This window comes from Podarcis pityusensis (genome assembly GCF_964106645.2).
Source record: "Podarcis pityusensis genome assembly, chromosome: 1".
NCBI lineage: Eukaryota > Metazoa > Chordata > Lepidosauria > Squamata > Lacertidae > Podarcis > Podarcis pityusensis.
The window spans coordinates 115,296,350-115,317,847 of NC_138028.1; the positions used below are offsets into that span (position 1 = coordinate 115,296,350).

Genomic DNA, 21,498 nt, shown 5'->3' on the forward strand with positions numbered 1-21,498 from the left:
CCGAAGTTTAAGGCATTCTGTGCTTGGTTGGAGAATGCCCACGGCAAACGTATCGGTTGTTTGTTTACCGATCGAGGCGGGGAGTTCACTTCTCAGCAGTTTGAAGCTTTCCTGACTGAGAAGGGAATCCAGCATGACTTGTCAACGCCCAGATCGCCATGGATGAATGGGCTTGCGGAGCGAGCAAATCAGACATTGCTGCAAGGAATGAAAACCTTGTTGCATGATGCCAATCTCCCTGATAAGTTTTGGGGGGAGGCTTTGGGGAATTTGGTTTACTCCTTTAATCGCAGATTGTCATCACCCATTGGCTGTACCCCCTATGAGAAGATGTTTGGCAAGAAACCCAACACCAAACACATGAGAATCTTTGGTTCTGACATGTGGGTACACTCCCCACAAACCAACAAGCTTGGGAAGCGTGGGGCACATGGTTTGTTCATGGGGTACGAAAAAGGTGCATACAGGGTATGGATGACTAACTCTAAGTCCATTAAGTTCACAAGGAGTGTTGAGTACAATCCTAAGTGGGGGGAAAATGTGGGAATTTTCCAGAGTTACCCAGAGGAGGATGAAGGTGATGTCAAGCAAGCAGCTAAAGCTGAGGAAGCTGCTGAGGATGATGATGATGATGAGGATGATGATGATGATGATGATCAGAGTTCGGATTCCAGTTCAGTGGGCGGTGCTGCTGCTGGTGTCAGTGACAGTGATGACACAGCAGACTACCAGAGCGCAAAGGCCTCAGTCAGACCATCTGATGCGTCTGACAATGAACTGGAAGAACCACTGTTCACCATTGGTCAATTTTCTCCTAAGAAGGAGGAGATGAGTCCAGAAGACTTGCGTCTAGTACGTAGGTCTGAAAGGGCGACCAAAGGCAGACCTCCAAAGAGGTATGCTGATGAGTTTGCTAAGACAGCAACTGCTGTTCTTAGTAGCTCAGAGAAGGTGTGGGAACCTTCAAGCTTCAAAGAGGTTCAGGAGTTAACCTCTAAAGATGCTGAGCCTTGGCTTAGTGCCATGAAGGCTGAAGTTGATTCCTTGAACAGGAACCAAACTTGGGAACTGGTACCGGTAGTCCCAGGAATGAGACTGGTTGGCAGCAAATGGGTCTTCAAGGCCAAGACAGACCAGAATGGCAAGGTTGTCAGACACAAAGCCAGATTGGTTGCCAGAGGTTTTTCACAGGTACCAGGACAGGATTACCACGAGACCTACTCACCCACAGTCAAATATGAGAGCATTCGGCTGATGCTCAAGGTCGCTGCGGAGGAGAAACTGCATGTTTCCCACCATGACATTAATACAGCTTTTTTGTACGGGATTTTGGGGGAGGAGCTGTTTATGCTTCCACCTGATGGGATGGAGATACAGAAGGGAATGGTCTGTAAACTGCGGAAATCCTTATATGGTCTCAAGCAGAGTGCCAGGTGTTGGAACACCAAGCTCACTGAGACGTTGCTTTCTCTAGGTTTTCACCAGGGCAAAGCTGATCCATGTGTGTTTGTCAAGGAGGAGGGGCAAAACAAACTGTATTGTTTATGTTTTGTTGATGATCTTCTGATGTTTTGGAAGAATCAGGCTTTCTACCAAAGCACCCTAGCTCAGCTGAAGGAGCACTTTGACATGAAGGATCTTGGTGAGGTATCCAACTATCTTTCTCTGCAGGTGGAGAAGGACCAAACAGGTAATTTTCTGGTACACCAAACACAGAAAATTGCTGATGTATTAACCAGGTTGAATTTGGTTGATGCAAACCCAGCAGACACACCGATGGTGACAGGTTACCAGGTAGACAGTACTGCTGAAGCGTTTTCTGACACAACGCTGTACAGATGCGTTCTAGGCAAGCTGAATTTCATTGCCAGATGTTCAAGACCTGACATAGCTGTAAGCTGTAATCTGCTTAGCAGACATGCCAACAATCCTACAGTTCAGGATTGGAAAGCTCTGAAGCGCATAGCCCGCTATTTGAAAGGGACTATGCACTACAGGCTGAGGTTCACCAGTCAGAAGACTGGAGGTCTTGAAATCTTTGCTGATGCAAGTTTTGGAAGTGACACCACGGATGGTACAAGCACTTCTGGAGTATGCTACATGTACAACCACTGCCTGTTTGACTGGTTGTGCAGGAAGCAGACGACAGTGAGCCTAAGTTCCTGTGAAGCAGAACTCAATGCCCTGTCATTTTCACTCATGGATTGTGAATGGTTGATGCAACTGTTTAAGGACATCGGGGTTTCTGTGAAATGTCCTGTACAAGTGTATCAAGACAATAGATCTTGTTTGGCTTTGCTGAACTCCGAGAGTTGCAAGCAAAGAACCAAGTACTTGCAGATTAAGCTACATCGTGCAAGGGAGTGTATTCAGAAAGGACTGATTCAGGTGTCCTACATGCCAGGAAATGAAATTCCTGCTGATCTGTTGTCTAAAGTTGTTAACAGAGAACAACTTAAGGTTTATGTACAAAAGTTGCAATTGGGTTGAACCACAGGTACTACAGGTTACACGGAAAGGGGGAGGATGTTGGGATATTTCCGTTCCACCTTAAAAGGGAGCAGGCTTTGTGAGTAACAGAGTCTGCGCATGTCCTGTTCACAGGATGTTTATGCTTGCTGTTTCCTTTCGATTTCAGTCGGGCAGAGATGCTGACACAGAACGGTCATGTTTTTCTTTGTTCTGTTCAACGCTAAATAAAGTCTGTAAATATGCTCTTCTGCTCTTCTGCGGTGCAAGCTTTCTGGCTGTGTTTCTGCTGATAAAGGATGTGCACGAGCCTGGAATGTGGCAGTCAATTTCCAAGGCTTCGTGTCGCTAATTGCTGGGTCTGCGTGGCTACAGAGATCGATGGACGTCCGGCAGCCGGCATGGGGGCTCAGACGGACGCTATCTCCCTGGCAGTATCCCAACACCTGGTACCAAAAAGATGTGTGTGCCAAATGAACTTATGTACATCATCAATTGATGCTGCAACCATGAGGTGAATACAATGGTGCTGGTTCACATGAGGTCATTGCATTGTGTTTGCTATGCAGTGCATGCTCTTGATTCATCTTTGCTATATAAGTTCAGTGTGATACTTTTCCTTCTTGTGGGAGTTTGTGTGCAAGGCATGTTGAGCAGTATAGAGAATAAAAGGGTCTGTTCTCATGAAAAATTAGTCAATTTGCGGTTGGTTCTTAATTATGTGCCTAGGGATATGGAAAAGATTTAGAAAGTAAGTGAAAATTATGGATATATTCAGAATGGTGTTCTGATCCCAGTTACAGTATGGACTTCATTAGGCAAGTCTTTTATCCTAAAAATAAAAATGTCCAGGGTTCAAATTAATATGCTGGAAAAGTCAGCCTTCATTATTTCATAGGATTATATAAGTTTGGCTCCTAACTTTTGGTTCTGTGAATGGAAAGAACTGCTTACAGAAGAAGGGTTGTGCTCATGAAAGAAGAGTTGCCCTTGAAAGATTCCTTCCAGGAGTGCAAATCTTCTGTGAAGAGAGCGAAAAGTTAGGATCAAAGACATCAGGTTGGATCGAGACTTAGTTGTGCTTAGAGTAGACCCACTGAATTTAGGAGGGCTGAAGTTACTCATTTGCACCACTGATTTCAGTAGATCTGGATCCAATTATTGGCGTATACAGCAAAAGAAATGTAAAGTTTTACTTTGATCTGGAAGTAGTTTGAAATTTAATAAGCAGATAGTGGAAAATAAACATTTTAAGATGTCAGTGCATCTGTTGAATGTTTTGAAGTGGACAAACTTCAGATTTCACTAGGTTGATCCGTGCATCTATAATTATTGGCATTTTGTTCTCTTCCTGTTTACAAAGAACCAATGCACATATCATAAATTTCGTGCATGAACAGGAAGCTACCATTGAGAAAGGAGCTTTTAAAAGTACAGAAGGTCTCTCAGGGCACTAGCTGAATTGCTCTTGAATTATGCATACAAAGAAATGCAGTAATAGGTATCAAAACCCAGTGCTGTTTATACTTGCACTCGGCCTTCGTGCCAATCAGGAGAGTCAGATTTTCTTGTTCTGTTTCTGTTCTTGTCCTCTCTCCCAAGGATCAACATTTTACATATCCCTGTTGAGACTAATGTTGGCCCGTGTCAGAAACAGACTGCTGGACTTAGAGGAAACATCCACCTGATCCAGCGGGGGCAGTTCTTATGTTCGGGATTCAGCGTATAATCATTGGCTGCAAAAACAGCATTTCATATTGTTTCTGGAAACAGTTGCCTGAACCAGAGTTGTACATGATAAGGACATTCAGCTTCTAAGTGGGTATGAGTGTTAAAGCAAAGTTGGAGAACTTTTTTTCAGCCCAAGGGGCTTGTGAGCAACCATCCAGGAAACCAGAGGCAAAAGCGACTCAACATTTGTGCAGTAGGTTACATTCCAGCCACACGAAACAAGAGCTTTCTATACACATGGTCCCCACCCCTTTTCACATTTCTCCATTCAGGCAAGCAAGAGTCATCATCACTGCTCAATGACTCATTCTAGCCAGGCAAAAGCACTCAAGGGTGTTGGGTAGTGTTGGTTAGGAGCATGTCCTGGGGAATCTTAAGGGCCAAATAAAGGCCTAGAGGTCTGCATTTGGCTCCTGACCTGGGGTTCCCCAACCCAGTGTTAAGGGGTAAAGTAAGCATTAATTTTAGTGTGGGTATCTGATCTGCATGTGGAAGAGAATATGCATATGGCTTGGACCTCGGAACAGATTGTTTGGAACAGGACAGGTTTATATGCTTCATTGTACCTGGACAATTATTAGTTTTATAGAAGTATTTCTGAAGACTGTGTTCAAAGCCAGTGCACCCATGTTCATCTGTAGCAAATACAGTGGTGCCTCGCAAGACGAAAATAATCCGTTCCACGAGTCTCTTCGTCTAGCGGTTTTTTCGTCTTGCAAAGCAACCCTATTAGCGGATTAGCGCTATTAGCGGTTTAGCGGCTTAGCAGCTATTAAAGGCTTAGCGGCTAAAAGGCTATTAGCAGCTTAGAAAAAGGGGGGGGGGAGTGAAAAAAAATCGCAACACTCGTAAGACGTTTTCGTCTTGCGAAGCAAGCCCATAGGGAAATTCGTCTTGCGAAGCAGCTCAAAAACGGAAAACCCTTTCGTCTAGCGGGTTTTCCGTCTTGCGAGGCATTCGTCTTGCGGGGCACCACTGTATTCATTTACTGTGTTTATATGACTGTGTATCAGCATACATTTTCTGGATGGCTTAAAAAGGTAAAGGGACCCCTGACCATTAGGCCCAGTTGTGGCCGACTCTGGGAGTCTGTGGCCAACTCTTGCAGCGCTCATCTTGCTTTATTGGCCGAGGGAGCCGGCGTACAGCTTCCGGGTCATGTGGCCGGCATGACTAAGCCGCTTCTGGCGAACCAGAGCAGCGCACGGAAACGCCGTTTACCATCCCGCTGGAGCGGTACCTATTTATCTACTTGCACTTCGATGTGCTTTCGAACTGCTAGGTTGGCAGGAGGTGGTACCGAGCCACGGGAGCTCACCCCATCGCGGGGATTCAAACCGCCGACCTTCTGATCGGCAAGTCCTAGGCTCTGTGGTTTAATCCACAGCGCCACCCGCATCCCTTTCTGGATGACTTACACACAATAAAAATAAAATAAAATACAGTATTAAGATGCAATGCAACAATAAAACAATACAAATAGAAAAATAGAGCTGGGGAAAATCTCTTCCTTTCTGGCGGCATATTCCATCTTTTTACTGTTGTGGCTTTTTTTGGTGTTTTTTGTTTTTTTTTACAAATATATATCTTTCCCATTGTAACATGATTTCTTGCTGTCAGAAACCAAACTTGTTTATATTTTTGTCTTTCTCCATCAGTGTATGTGCTTAGGCTTTTATGCTATGTTTGCCATTCCCCCTATTCAGTCTTGTCCTCTGTTATTTCACCAGGACTTTGTGGCCTGCCTTAGTCACTTGGGTAGAAAGATGAAGGTTGAAGGTAGATAACCAAGTAGGGTGATCTGCGTTATTTTATCATGGCCTTTCATTTTCCCTTTCTTTAAGTACTTTTAAAAGACATAATGTCTTTTGTCTTTCAAGAACATAATGGAAGTAACACACAGTGGCTTCTTCAACAGTTAGGGCAGCAAAACAAGAACAGTCTTTGTGAAATATAGAGGATATCAGTGAATAAATATGCTTATGTAATGGGCATTTTGGCCGCTGATAGAAGAGCAAAAGCCACACAGGTATAAGGCAAGTATTATGTGTACTCAGCAGCACTTAAAATGCCCTTAGCAAGTTCATTCTTATTGCTCAAACATGCATAAACCGAAAGGGATAAGGCAAGAGAGGACACTGTGGAAGGTAGGAGATGAAGACTGATAAAACAGCTGGGGGTTGGAATAAAATTCTTGCTCTCCAGCCTCTTTCCTGAAAAAACTGGAGCTTCAAATTTACAAAAATAATGTATAAAAATGAATGTGATCATTATTTTGGCGTGTGCTTACTTGAATTTGGGGCAATATGGAGAAGCTAGGTAATCAAGATAGAATGGAGCACAGAACTGTCGTTTAGCAGCATAAAAAATGGAGAGAAAATTTGACTTCTTGCAAAAAAAATACTTGGAAATTTTAATTGGAGAGATTGGTTGGGTATTTAAGGAAGGCACGCTATAAATGTTAACATTATTTGTTTGTTTGTTTGTTTGTTATAAAACAGTCTGAACTTCTTGCTAGGAATCAAGCATAAATCTGTCACAATCTGACTGTTGAGCAGCTTTAGTGGAGCACAGTAATTGATTTCCCTTGACTTAGACCCTCTGACACCAACTTCTTGTGTTTCAGAACTCTGAAAGTTAACTGAAGGCAAGATGGATGCTACAGTGATATTACCTATTCTGAAGAAAAAGTTAGCCTTCCTTTCAGGTACAGTTTCCTTGTTTTTTATTCAGACTATTCTGTTTCATTGAGATGTGTTGTTACTTGATTCCTTCCCCATCCTTCCTGATAATGTGCCACAAATATATTGTGCACCTCATCTATACTGAAGCTCAGGCTGTTAGTTATTGTGGATACTCGGAAAGTAAGTTTCTTTCTCCATCTTGGATGATTAATCGTCTGTATACAAGTTTTGCTTTGTTATTTTTCACTTTATGTATAATACTGATAAGTAATGTGAGATCAAGGATCTGCTTAGACCTGGCTGGTAATTAATTCTAAAAACACAGGAGGTTCCTGACATCTTTTTCTCCAGACACTGACCAGAATGAGATTCTCCCTCAGGCTAAACTACTTGGATGTCTTCTCTTATGATGTGTTTGACTTTTTAACTGCTTAACCTTTGAAATTATGCACTGAGAAGAGAGCTGACTTGGTAATTTGAAAAGCTGTGAATTTCTGGTTAGTACTTGATAAATTTTGTACTACTGAAATTAATGTTGGACCCTGGAGTGCTGGCTAGCTGCCTAACTATCTCGCTGGCTTTGTTGTAGAGAAGAATTGTTCCTGTAAAGCAGGTTTTTATTTGATAATTGAGACCTCGTTCATTCCTAATCATTCCTTTTGAGCACCCACAGAAAGCTTTCCTTTCTCCCTTAGAACAGTATATATATTATTAAACATTTTATGAAATATGATCTAGGTTTAGCATTTGTTACATTGTAGTCCTAGGAAAAAAATCCTCAAGGTTTGCATTATATCTGATTACTAGTTCATTGCTAAATCAGCACATCATGAAACTCTGTCTAAGGGAATAACTCAACTACCATTTATACTTTTGTAGTCTTTAAGGCTATGGAAATGTGTAACTGGTCCCTAAGTGCTCATTAATAGTTGTAAAACTTACTGCATATTCAGAATTACTGCATATACTAAGAAGTTTCTCTTGCCTTCAAATGTCTTAGCAGGTAGTTATGTAGTTGATTATTCACCTTATAGGCTTAAGGATATGTTGCTGAAGAAAGAAGTTGACTGCATTAAATTCTCTCTCTCTCTCTCTCTCTCTCTCTCTCTCACACACACACACACACACACACACATATGTGTGTGTGTGTGTGTGTGTGTGTGTGTGTGTACATGTTTAATGGGGCCCAAGCATTGCCAGTCTCTATGAGCCAGCAGCACATTTTGAAATGTGTGGGTGCCAGTCACAACATGGCTGCTGTAACGGGTGTAATATAACAGCTTGGCTGCTGTAAGGGGCATGGTGTGAATGAATGAATGAATATAAGGTGGCAACAACCACACTCACTTCCTTGCACTCTCACAGCACACACCCCAGACACACATGCATCTCTCTCACAGACCACAAATACGCAGACCACACAGTCATACTCTTAGCTCAGTTGGTAGAGCATGAGACCCTTAATCACGTGGTGGCGAGTTCGAGCCTTGGGCAAAAGATTCCTGCATTGCATGGAGCCTTCATGGCCTCTTCCAACTATTCTGTGATTCCTCCTTGTTTCTGCCCAAGTGCATTTCTCTCACTCACAGAGCATCTGCCCCACAATTTGGAAAAGACCCTCCACAGGCAAAAGAAGTGCCTGCCATTTCTAAACAAAAATTCACAATGTTTACCAACCTAGTGCCAGATGGCACCGTGATGCCCAAGGCTCCAAGGAAGGCCTTCCTGGGCACCCATGGGTGAATGGTTGGCAATCCCTGCCTTAAGAATTGTCAAGGTATCAGGTGTGGGCAGTGGCATTGGTCATCCCTGCTGCCCAGCCTCTTCCCTCCACTGAAAAAGAAGGGGCTTGAGAAGAAGTGATGGCTCACCTGGTCTACTCCTAATTACTTTAAAACTGTTATGGGATTAAGCACTTGGTTCTCACCAGCCCCATCTTTAAAAATAAAACATTCCAGCCTCATAAGTAAATGCTTAAAATTTGAACTGCACCTCAAAGCAGGAAAATTCCATTGCCAGCAACAGGGTTTATGTCCAAGAAATATGTACAGAATTGGACAAGTGGAGTTTTTTGGGGGGGGAAAGGGCAGAGGAGGGCATTGCCAAAATACTGCTTTGATTTCTGGTAATCAAAGTGAAATTTCTTTTAGACTCAATTTTGGAATCCACATAGCAAGCAAACAGAAGCTGACATGTTATAATTGAGTTATAACTCATTAATAAACGTTACAGAAAATGAGGAGCAACAATAGAGTAAAGGAAAGAATTTACCAGCAGGGCATCTCTTTCCTGGCAGAGAATTTTTACAGTAACTTTTCCTGGCAGCCATTAAATGGATGTTGGGCAATCATTTTAATTGCAGCTGTGAAATATTTCACCTGTTGCAAACACTTAACTTGGCATAAGCTTTTTACTGATGTCTTTAAAGGCTATTTTCAAATCATATATTATTAATATTTTGCTGGGTTGCATTCATTGGTGGGTGTGCACTTGCAGAATGTGCTTCGGATCATACAAGGTTGGGTACCAAATCTCCACTGATCCCCCTTAGTGACTGCAGCCCTCTGTGACATGTCCCATTAAGTTCCAGATGAGCTATCAACCCTCAGGAGCTGGTAGGTGGGTAGGGGATCAGAGGGCAAAAGCCACCAGTGGATACAACCCATTAGTTATTATTTGGATCTGGGGATGCTTCCAGATGGGTACTGGATGCTCCTTGTGAATGCACTTTACAGTGGTACCTCTAGTTACGAACTTAATTTGTTCCAGAGGTCTGTTCTTAACCTGAAACTGTTCTTAACCAGAGGCGTACTTTTGCTAATGGGGCCTCTTGCTGTTGCTGCGCCACCAGCACACGATTTCCATTCTCATCCTGGGGCAAAGTTCTCAACTTGAGGTAACTCGAGGTTACAAACGCTTCAGGATACAAACTCCCGACGCTTCAGGTTACCGACTCCGCTAACCCAGAAATAGTATCTCGGGTTAAGAACTTTACCTCAGGATGAGAACAGAAATCGTGCGCTGGCGGCGCGGCGACAGTGGGAGGCCCCATTAGCAAAAGTGGTACCTTAGGTTAAGAACAGTTTCAGGTTAAGAACAGACCTCCAGAACGAATTAAGTTCTTAACCGAAGGTACCACTGTATTTTGACTGCATCCACACAATGTTGTTTGCCTTAAAAATGCCAACGTTCATTCCCACGCCCCCAATCTAATCCAGATCTCCCATTTCTAAGAACAAACATGCTCTTGTTGGGGTGTTTCTCCTCCCCCAGCTCTGCCAGCTAAACTGCCCACCCACTGCGAAGGGAGTGACAGGAGCATCACTCCATCGGTGCTGCAGCAGAACATCCAAAGTGAGATGTTCCAAGGGCAGGCAGTAGGAGGGACTGAGGCAATTTAGGACTCATTGACTCTCAATTCTCGAGCCAGTTTCACTGCTATCATGTGATGGATTCGGGCTCAATCATTGACCGTCTACAAGCTGACAGAGTGGTTTTCCTTTCTTCTTAGAACCATGTTTGATTTTGCTATAAGCATGCTTAAAAAAAACCACACACACAACTTTTTCCAAGCTGGATGGATGTCCTTCTAAAATAGTGTTTTTTTCCTATTGTTAAACTCTTGTATGAACCTTTTTTTACTTCATGTACCTCCCAGAGGCAAAACCACGTGAAGGCGGGGGGTGGGGGATTCCCATTGTCCAAAAAGCGCATATTAAATAGGAAAACATGATTGCAAATGGTAGAAGAAGAGGAAGGAAAGTACCTTCTCCTTAAGAGGGCTCAGCCGCTTCAAGTTAAAGTATGAATGTGATCTTTGTATTCTCCTGAACAATGCTGAGTCATTTCCTCTTCCTTCACCTGCTTCCTTTTGTGTCCATTTACTCTTGGCTGAGTTCCTATTCTGTGGGAGAAGTACTGTAATGGCAAACTGTTTGCAGTTTCTGATGCAAAGGCTTGGAAGCTTAAGTCTGGAGAAATCTCAATCACTAGCCTACTTTGTTGATTATTGATCCAGGAAGAGGGGATTGATCGTGTGAGGGAGACTTCCACATCTCTATACTAGGTGTAGCAAAAGATAATACAGTTGTACCTTGGAAGTTGAGCAGAATCCATTCTGGAAGTCCGTTCGACTTCCAAAATGTTCAGAAACCAAAGCGCGGCTTCTGATTGGCTGCAGGAAACTCCTGCAGCCAATCAGAAGCCCTATTGGACGTTCAGCTTCCAAAAACAGTTTGCAAACCGGAACAGTCAGTTCCGGGTTTGTGACGTTCAGGAACTAAGCTGTTTGACTTCCAAGGTATGACTGTAGTGGTAAGTAAAGGTAAAGGGACCTCTGACCATTAGGTCCAGTTGTGACCGACTCTGGGGTTGCGGTGCTCATCTTGCTTTATTGGCCGAGGGAGCGCCGGCGTACAGCTTCCGGGTCATGTGGCCAGCATGACTAAGCTGCTTCTGGCGAACCAGAGCAGCGCACGGAAACGCCGTTTACCTTCCCGTCACACCGGTACCTATTTGTCTACTTGCACTTTGACATGCTTTCGAACTGCTAGGTTGGCAGGAGCAGGGACCAAGCAACGGGAGCTCACCCCATTGCGGGGATTCGAACCGCCGACCTTCTGATCGGCAAGTCCTCGGCTCTGTGGTTTAACCCACAGCGCCACCCACGTCCCTGACTGTAGTGGTAGGGACATGAAAAATAAAATCAGGTTTGGTGTTTACCAGTATTACTATTCATATGTGGAAGTAGAGCCCATCTACATGCTTTGAAAAAGCCGGCGTCTTGTGCTAGGAGCAGTGGAGATATGTCCATTAGGGCAAAAGGGGCTCAGCCCTACCCAAGTGCCCAGTAATTTATTTATCCTTCCACAATCAATTTCAAGATCCCGGATATTTTCCCTTCAATCTTGTGTTTCGTAGCCAATCCGCGTTCTCACCACGCAGCTAATCTCAATCCAAAAAGATTGCTATGATTAGACGATTCCACCCATCTGTCTTCCTATCATGTCTACTAGCTCTTTGTTCCGGCTGGGCAGTTTTATGATTACCACAGCACTGTGTTGAACTCATCCCAATGAATTTCTTTCTTCAAACGCCATAGAAATGTTTCTAGTTATGCCAAAATCAGTTGCTGCAAAGGATATAGAATGATTTTTGTTCTATATACTAGCCATTACAGATTGCTTAATGAGCCATTGAGTTCACCTACCAATGAAGTCAGAAATGTGAGGAAATAAAGTGGTTGCAAAAATAAAATTCCTTTTCCTCTACTTCCTTATAGAACTTTATAAGTCTTGAAAATATATCCTGTGCCTTGCTAAAAAATCTACTTATACACAAAGCTGCTTTAAAATAGTTTCTGGTGAAGGTTAGAAATGGAGATTATTAAATCGTCAGATTGAAAAAGCTGTACTTAAATACATCTCAGAGAGACGATGGTCCTCTGCAGCATCGGTATTGATCCATATACAGTGGTGCCTCGCAAGACGAAATTAATTCGTTCCGCGAGTTTTTTCGTCTAGCGAATTTTTCGTCTTGCAAAGCATGAAATCCCATAGGAATGCATTGAAATTCAATTAATGCGTTCCTATGGTCAAAAAAAGTCCAAACAAAGCCAAATTTGGTACAACAAGAGTTTATTAAGTGCTCTTTAAATTCACACATACTGTAAAGAGCATTTCAAAAATTGAAGGAACAATAAATTAAGTTTCTAAACATGACAGAAAAACATTTAAAAATCAACAAAGTGTACAGTACATTTTCTAAGACTCTGGGGGAACAACTCGAAGAAGGTTCCTCTTCCACTCTTTGCTTCTTGCTGAAGAACCCCCTCCTCAACTGTTCCCCCAGCCACCCACCACACAGAAATTCAAATCCAGATTTTTTTTTAAAAAACAGCAGAGTGGCCCAATGGTCACAGAAAATCATAAAAATGCAGGAAAAAAACCACAAGCTTCCAGATTCTTGCAAACCCCTCCCCAACACCAAGTCCTTGAATTCCAAACACCCCAACCCAAAATCCAAAACCCCCCAAAAAGTTTTAAAAGTTTAACTACCACACCGCGTTCTATGAGTTGCTCCTCGAAGTCAAGTCGCAACTGTATTAACGGTGTTAAGAAAAAGGAAACAAACTTGCAAGACGTTTTCGTTTTTCGTCTTGCGAAGCAAGCCCATAGGGAAATTCGTCTTGCGAAGCAGCTCAAAAAACGGAAAACTCTTTCGTCTAGCGAGTTTTCCGTCTTGCGAGGCATTCGTCTTCCGGGGCACCACTGTATGGCAAGCTGTAGCCTCTTTCTCTTGCCAATTTATGATGTATCTAGTCATGGAAAATACTTTGTTCTCAGCTACAAAAGGCTCGGAAACGGTCCTCCTCCTTAATTTAAAGTTTAAAATTAGTAATGGATGAACTTGTTTTAGAGGATATATATATTATTTACTGAACAATTTACTGAATTTTTATACTGCCGTGTACCTGGAGGTTTCTGGGTGGTTCACAGAATAAAATCAAAATATAAAACCACAGAATACACAATCAAAACAAAAACAACCCAATAACGCCCCCCCAAACCCCACAAATTAAAAGGGCATAGAATATATGCATTACAGTGATACCTCGTGTTACATACGCTTCAGGTTACAGACTCCGCTAACCCAGAAATAGTACCTCAGGTTAAGAACTTTGCATCAAGATGAGAACAGAAATCGTGCGGCGGCAGCAGGAGGCCCCATTAGCTAAAGTGGTGCTTCAGGTTAAGAACAGTTTCAGGTTAAGAGCGGACCTCCAGAACAAATTAAGTTCTTAACCCGAGGTACCACTGTACATCTTTAAGCAGAGCAAAGCACACCCAATGGGGGATTTTTACCACTCTGGGGAACTGTGTGTAGCCCCAGAGAAGCCTTATAGCCTTGGGAGAGAGGGAGCTGTGGAATCCTTGAGCATATCTCACCAAGCGCTAGGAAACTTCTCCAACAAAAACACCCTGTCATTTTTGCAAAGGCTCCCCCCCCCCCCACTTTAATCTTTTAGGTCTATGGTAAGTCCCAAAAAAATTTCCACCTAGAAACCACAGTGTTTTAAAATGCAAATTACAGTTTTCAGACATTTAGGAGGTTTTTCTGTTGCTGAGTGGTTGGTCATCGTCTTCTGCTAACCAAATAGCTATTTTGGGTTTACACATTTAACAAAGCTTTGCCCTTTTTATTTATTATCTATACTTTTTTTTTTAAAGTTACAAACCAGCGTATAGTTAAAAGCATCAAGTATGTAATGTGATCTCAATTTATGTTCTTTTTGAAGCCTATAGGGGAGAATGTGCATTTCATTGTGACTGAGTTGTGCACAACATAATGTCCTAAATAGAGTGTCTTGAATGATTATTTTGATGGCGAATCTTTTGGCAATTTAGGTTATGTGCTTCAGTACACTTGTGAAGAATTAAACAGAAGTTAAGCCTGATTTGGGAACATGTGATTATGTCCGCATATAGCTTCTATTTTAGTCCAGTATCTCATTCACTTGCGTGTACTTTTGCTATAATACATCCATAGAAAAAGGACACGTATCATATTTCATTACAATATTTTTCTATAAAAAAAGAAAAACGGTTTTAGTGCCAATTGGTTAATAGTGAATGTTATTTTTAGTTCAAACTAACAAATATTTATTTTACAGGTGGGAAGGATCGAAGAAGTGGCCTCATTCTGACAATTCCATTATGCCTTGAACAAACAAATATGGATGAGCTGAGTGTTACTTTAGACTACCTGCTAAGCATACCAAGGTGGGCATGCCCTTTAAAGCACCGAATAGTATCATTTTGCTTCTAAACTAAATGGTTTTTTGGATAGATACCACCATATTTTCTTGGGGGGGTGTATCTCATTATGTGATATATGACTTAAATAAAAACTATTTGGAAAGCTCTTGGAAAGAGCAATGAGTGTCTCGCTAAAGCTTAAGCAAGTAAATAGATGGTGATTTATGTCGTGATAACTGAACTATGCCTTTTATGTTTTGAATATGTGTCTTTTTTGCAGTGAAAAGTGTAAAGCTAGAGGATTTACCGTTATAGTGGATGGTAGAAAATCTCAGTGGAATGTTGTCAAGACTGTTGTGTTAATGCTACAGGTAAGATGCCTTCATGAATTTGTAGTGAAGAATTGAGTTCTGTGGAGGTTAATCTGTCTGTATTATAAGACATTGTTGTGCTTACTTGCTGGGAAAGTAGACCTTGTGTGATTTTACATGTTAAAAATGTAGAGTCTGATTTTTAAAACATATCAGCAAATCATGGTAGTTTGATACTTTTGAATCTGAAGTGAGTCTTGAGTTCATAGGCTGTGCTCTTTGCATGTAAAGGGAAGAGTTGATGACCTTTTCATTTGCAGTTTGCAACGAATCAGTTTCCAAGTGCAGGAAACCATGGTTTGTAGGAACTGTGACAAACCAACGTTTTTAAAATACTGCTTTGTGAACAAACCTTGAGAATAAGCTTCCCATCTCTCACACATAAGGAATTCTGTGATCCTGAGGACGTCCACAGCTTGAAGAAAGAAAAAAAACATGGCTTGTTGCTACCTTTGAACTGAGTTGTAGTTTGGGAAAATTTTTGAAAGCGTTTTGTTTCCCTGGACTCAATTCTTTTGGATCACTTGGCCGATGGCAGTCTTGCTGGAATCATCCCTGGTTCTTTTTAATATGGCCTTTGCAATATGGTGTGTTGTTTTTTATTTTACAAACCAGTTTTTACTGACATGTTATTGGTGCTTTTATTGTTGTTTTCATGGTATTATGTTTTTATGCTGCGTACCACTTTTGTTATATTTTCTGTGAAAGTACATACATAAAATTGGGAAGAGGGAGCAGCAGGTGAGGCTGCATTGGAGATATGACGCAAGAGTTGCTCATTATTATTTATTCTACTTGAATGAACTGTCCTCTACTTGAATGTTGCTATTTCTAAATAGACCTTCGTTAGAAAGCACTTGGCTTTATGAAAATCTTTAACAGATGTTGCCTTAATGAGATTTGACATTTTGACCCCAAACCATTTTTTGTCAAGTGGCAAGACATACTGCTTTCTTCCTTTTTAGTTCTGTATGAATGCACTTTTACAGGATGTGTGCTGTCAAGGTCATTGAATAATAAGCACTTTGTTCCTGCCGTCTGTCTATTTAATAAGTTGTGTGTGTTTCCTCATAGAGAGGCAAAATTATGAAGGAACTTGACAGGCAGAGGAAACAACTGTGAATCACAAGGAATTTTTAACAGTTTTCATTTGTGAAGAAAGGCTATCCTGTTGCTTAAATGGGTGGAATATAAAATCCAAACTGCATAAAGAAGACTGTCCTTACCATATACAGTCGTACCTTGGATCCCAAACGCCTTCGTACTCGGGACGCTTTGCTCCTGAATGCCGCAAACCCGGAAGTGATTGTTCCGGTTTGCGAAAGTTTTTTTTGGAACCCAAACGTCTGATGGGGCTTCCACAGCTTCCGATTGGCTGCAGGAGCTTCAGCCAATCAGAAGCCGCGCTTTGGTTTCCGAATGTTTTGGAAGTCGAACGGACTTAAGGAACGGATTCCGTTCAGCTTCCAAGGTACGACTGTAATCTGTCATATAGAACAAATCATCTTATAGTTGATACTTAAATGAAATTCATTAATTTTGAAGGCCTTGGCCTCTTTCAAAAGAGACATTTATCAGACTCTGATATTGAGCGGACTTAGGCTTCACTTACCTGGGAATAAGTCCAGCTGAGCTCAATGAATCTTCCTCCTAGGACAGACATGTATAGGATTGCATTGTTAGTGTATATTTTGGGTTGCTTAAAACTGTCTTTAAGGTACCAACTTATTACCAGTTACTTTCTTAGATGTGTTGAGTGGTCCATGAAGACCATCTAGCTCATTGATGTTGTCCACAGGTTCTGATAAGTGCCAGATTTGCTATCACCACTGTTTCTGTTGCTTGACTGCTAGAAAGTTTCCTGTACATCTAAATGCTATCTGTGCAGGTCTAGGTTACCATACAGTAACTAATGAGTTGTATTTCATTTAAGGTTTTGTATCTTTCATCTTCTTAGAATGTTGTTCCAGCCGAGGTATCACTTGTCTGTGTAGTAAAACCGGATGAATTCTGGGACAAGAAGGTTACACACTTTTGCTTTTGGAAAGAGAAAGATAGACTTGGCTTTGAGGTATGTGTGTCTGCTTTCTCATTTGTCAGATGTGGACACCAAAGTTGCACATGCAACTGAGTAAAAATTGATCGCTTATAATAGCTACTAATCTACAATGCAATTACCGAATGATTCATTTGGCATTGCAATAAAACTCACTACAGTGGGTTTGCAGTACTTTGTTGTATTAGTTAGTAAGTGTAATTAGTCTGATCATTAGTTCAGACATGATCATTAGTTCAGACTTACCACGAGACCTTCAAAACATTTTCAATGATTATAGAACATTATCACATGAAAGATAATACTTTACTGCCATGAATTTAACTAACTCCTGTTGTTAACCTATATTATAGTTACTCAGAATATTTAAGGTGGATTTTAATTTGTCTCCATTACAGTTTATTGTAACTATTTCTCACTGAACAACTCCTTGTGCCAGCACTTTGTCTTTTGATATTAAACAAGTGCAAAAGATTTGGACAGATCAAGAATTGAAGCATGTTGGCTTCAGACAGATTCAAGTCTTGTTCAAACCAAAGCAGGACTTCTTTGGCAGACTCCAAACCAAAGCAGGGATTGCCAAAGCGATTTGGGGAGATTCAAATGTGCCTGCTAAAACAAAACTTTTATCTCCAGTCTTCTCTAAAAGGAAAATGCCAGGGTGGGGAGAAGATGAGGGAAAGTTCCTTTTTGACTGACAGGTCTCACATTTAATCAGAGGGAATGGGTTGTGTGTGTTGCTGTGTTGTTTTTTACTAGAGCTGTCCAATCACAGTGCTTTGGGGAAGGGATGCTGAAATAATATATTGCTTGTTCTTGTATGTTCTGTGCTCTTTGCTAGTTTTGTTAGTGGTGCTTGCTTGGCAAATGCTTGGGATTCAAGTCCTTCTGCCTCTGTGCCACATACCTGCACATCTACTCTTGCCAAATCAGCTTTGAACTTTTGTTTCCTTGAGTTTCAGTGGCATTTGGGCAGCATTCAAGGCTGAAGCTTATTTTTTTCATTGATCATACCCCTTAGCCCTGGCACTTAGCCTTCTGAAATTTTGCAAGCCACTTTCCTAGGGGCCCCTAAGATGCAATTTTCATAATAAAATTGGTTCCCACGAAAAACGCAGGAAGTAGAGTTCCTTTTTGTTCTCCCTTCACACTCACCCCACCCCTAAAAATCAGTTTTGAAGATGCTAAGCACAAAACCCCATGGAACTATTGGTGCATAACTTCATGGGCTTCTTACTTGGAGAACCTTTCTTATGTACGTTCCCTTCATACAAACAGAACAACAGGAGAGATTCAGTAAATCCTTTATAATTACCCCAGTAGGTTGCAAAGCCCTAAAGTCTATCTCTGCAGAAAAACTGTTGCAACTACCCTTTCGACATGTGACATGATTGATGCTCTTAGAAGATACTAAGAAGCTTGCAAATTTTATCCACTTCTGTCAGAAAAAAGATGTTGGGCTTCCTTTTTAAAGGTGCCTAGTCAAAAAGCTGTATCTCTTTAAATTGGCAGGGCTTGTGCACTTGAAAGGGGCTGCTATGCCTGTGAATTTCACCTAATTTCATAAAAAAAGAATAAGAAATACAAACATTAATAATAATGAGGAGGGAAGTCGTAGCATTTTTAAAAAATCAAACTTCCACGTAATAGTGAATGGGGGAAGCTCAAAGCTTAATTTATCTGAATCTGGATTCAGACTCAAACCTAATTAGGTTGTTTTCTGAAATGCTGAATTGGGTCTGACAACATCTGGAATGCACCACGTTGGCTACCTTTGTCAAAGTGAAATACATATTTTGAAGTTGTTTTGTGGAGGTTTATCTAATGTCATCTGGGCCCTTGGTTTGCTTGTAATAATTGTAAAAATGGCAACCTTCTGTAGTTTGAAATTTACTTCTGATAAATGTTTTCCCCTATGACTGATCTGTCTCCTACTATGTCTTGGCCCTGACAATTTTCCAGACATAATTAACAGAATGCTTGAAGTAAAAATCTGATGTACTAATGAGCCTGGGATAATATCCAGATTCTAGCACTTTTAAGAAATGTGGGCAGTTTTTATTATTTGACTTGAAGGTCTAATTCAATATCAGTCACTTAATCATAAAAATGTATTCAATTAAATTTATAATGGAGAGGCTTTTAATTGAGAATTTTCAGTGGCCATGTGGATAATTTCTGCTGCTGTAGCTGAACCTCAATTATGAAGATAAAACCTTGTAAGTTTAAATTATACAAAATGACTGCACTGAAATTTGCATGTGTTGGTTTCAGTAATTGAGTTCCACTATATTCTGTTGAAAATGCAACAGGAAACTAGGGAACTAATTGGTGTGGTCTTTGTCTTCATAAGAATGTTACAAATGGATGTGATATGTTCACAATAAGGGATTTTCATGGCTTGAGTATGAACTTGTGACTGCAGTATAAATAGAAAGAAAAATGCTTTCACCGGACCTACTTTTGTGATGTTTGTGTAGATAAGCTTGCTGAGGTAATGCATTTCATATCATCTAGTACAAAAGTGTATCCAATTGTTTTCTAGTGTAAGAAATGTCTATTCAGAATTAAGTCCCATGTGTATTGTCTTCAACAACATCCATGGCTTATCCGATGATGGCGCAGTCATTAACAAAATTGACAATTGCAGTGATTTTACGAAATTTCCATTTCTTTCAAGAATAAAGAGCTTGCTTGCTATTTCAGCAGAATTTCATTAACATGAGCGGAATTGCAGCTGTCTGTTGATGTGAGCTCTTGGTAGAAAGAAGTAAAACCACTGGGGAACTGAATAGAGCAGGGTTAAGCCCTATCACCACCGTTCTTGCTAGCCATGAATAGCACCATAGGGGTGGCCATAGGAAGCCAAAAGGGAAATAAGAGCCCTCAGGCATAAATTATTGATGCTGTTTGTCTGTACCACCATCTGTCCAGTTATATCTTGATTCTCAAAGAAGCTTCATCTTTTCACTATAAATTGATATTGCACCCAAGTCTGTTGCCAAATAAGCCATTTGCACTCAGGTGTTTTTTCTTTTTCTTTTCACGATTCTCCCCGCCCCAAAAATTAATGTAAAAAATGGAAATTGTAGTATCGTATATAGCCTTCCTGTTGTTGACACTAAAGCATCTTCACATCTTGTGAAAGGAAGGTGTAAATTCGCATAAGGAGCAGGAAAAAGCATTTGGTGTGAATGGCTTCCCTTTGGAAAAGATAAGATCTGGTATAATAGCAGTGGTTAATGTGATTTCTGAGAGGAGAGTAGCTTGAGATGCAGATGCAAAAGATAGATCAAACTAAAAGCTTTTAATGCCTAGGGCATTGTTAACTGAACAGTTTGGAAATTATTTTAAAAAAGCAGCATGGTGTCCAAATTAATTTTTTTTACCATGAATATGTTTAAGGATATCTACATTAATTAGGGGGGAAGCATACTTTCTGATATGGGACGCGGGTGGCGCTGTGGGTTAAACCACAGAGCCTAGGACTTGCCGATCAGAAGGTCGGTGGTTCGAATCCCCGCGACGGGGTGAGCTCCCGTTGGTCGGTCCCTGCTCGTGCCAACCTAGCATTTCGAAAGCACATCAAAGTGCAAGTAGATAAATAGGTACCGCTCCGGCAGGAAGGTAAACGGCGTTTCTGTGCGCTGCTCTGGTTCACCAGAAGCAGCTTAGTCACGCTGGCCACATGACCTGGAAGCTCTACGGTCAAACGCCGGCTCCCTCGGCCTATAGAGCGAGATGAGCGTGCAACCCCAGAGTCGGTCACGACTGGACCTAATGGTCAGGGGTCCCTTTACCTTTTATACTTTCTGATACAGTCACACCATGGTTGTTGAATGCCTGTACACGTACGTTTTGGCCCCTGAACTCCGCAAACCTGGAAGTAAGTGTTCCGGTTTGCGAACTTGTTTGGAAGCCGAACATCCAACTCAGGTTCCATGGCTTCTGATTGAGTGCAGGCATCGGAAGCCGTGTGTTGGTTTTCAAACTTTTTCGGAAGTCGAACGGACTTCCGGAATGGAATCCGTTCGAGAACCAAGGTATGGCTGTGTATGCAGCCTGGCCATGAAAAAGGTGAGACCATTTGAAATGTGAAACATTTTGCTGATGCAGGTTGTTGTCGTTGTTTAGTCGTTTAGTCGTGTCCTACTCTTCGTGACCCCATGGACCAGAGCACGCCAGGCACTCCTGTCTTCCACTGCCTCCCGCAGTTTGGTCAAACTCATGCTGGTAGCTTCGAGAACACTATCCAACCATCTCGTCCTCTGTCGTCCCCTTCTCCTTGTGCCCTCCATCTTTCCCAGCATCAGGGGCTTTTCCAGGGAGTCTTCTCTTCTCATGAGGTGGCCATAGTATTGGAGCCTCAGCTTCAGGATCTGTCCTTCCATTGAGCACTCAGGGCTGATTTCCTTCTGAATGGATAGGTT

At 41.6% G+C, this 21,498-nt stretch overlaps 1 protein-coding gene across 3 annotated transcripts in view; it reads left to right on the plus strand.

Annotated features, from left to right (window-relative positions):
• The window catches only part of SESTD1 (SEC14 and spectrin domain containing 1), a 59,275-nt gene that overhangs the window by 10,203 nt on the left and 27,574 nt on the right, over positions 1-21,498 (plus strand). For all 3 annotated transcript variants that reach the window (XM_081024097.1, XM_081024095.1, XM_081024096.1), the window contains exons 3-6: positions 6,827-6,907; positions 14,557-14,665; positions 14,922-15,012; positions 16,970-17,083. In XM_081024097.1, coding sequence (XP_080880223.1) covers positions 6,853-6,907; positions 14,557-14,665; positions 14,922-15,012; positions 16,970-17,083 — 369 coding nt within the window. In that variant the 5' untranslated portion in view covers positions 6,827-6,852. The remainder of the gene's footprint in view (positions 1-6,826; positions 6,908-14,556; positions 14,666-14,921; positions 15,013-16,969; positions 17,084-21,498) is intronic.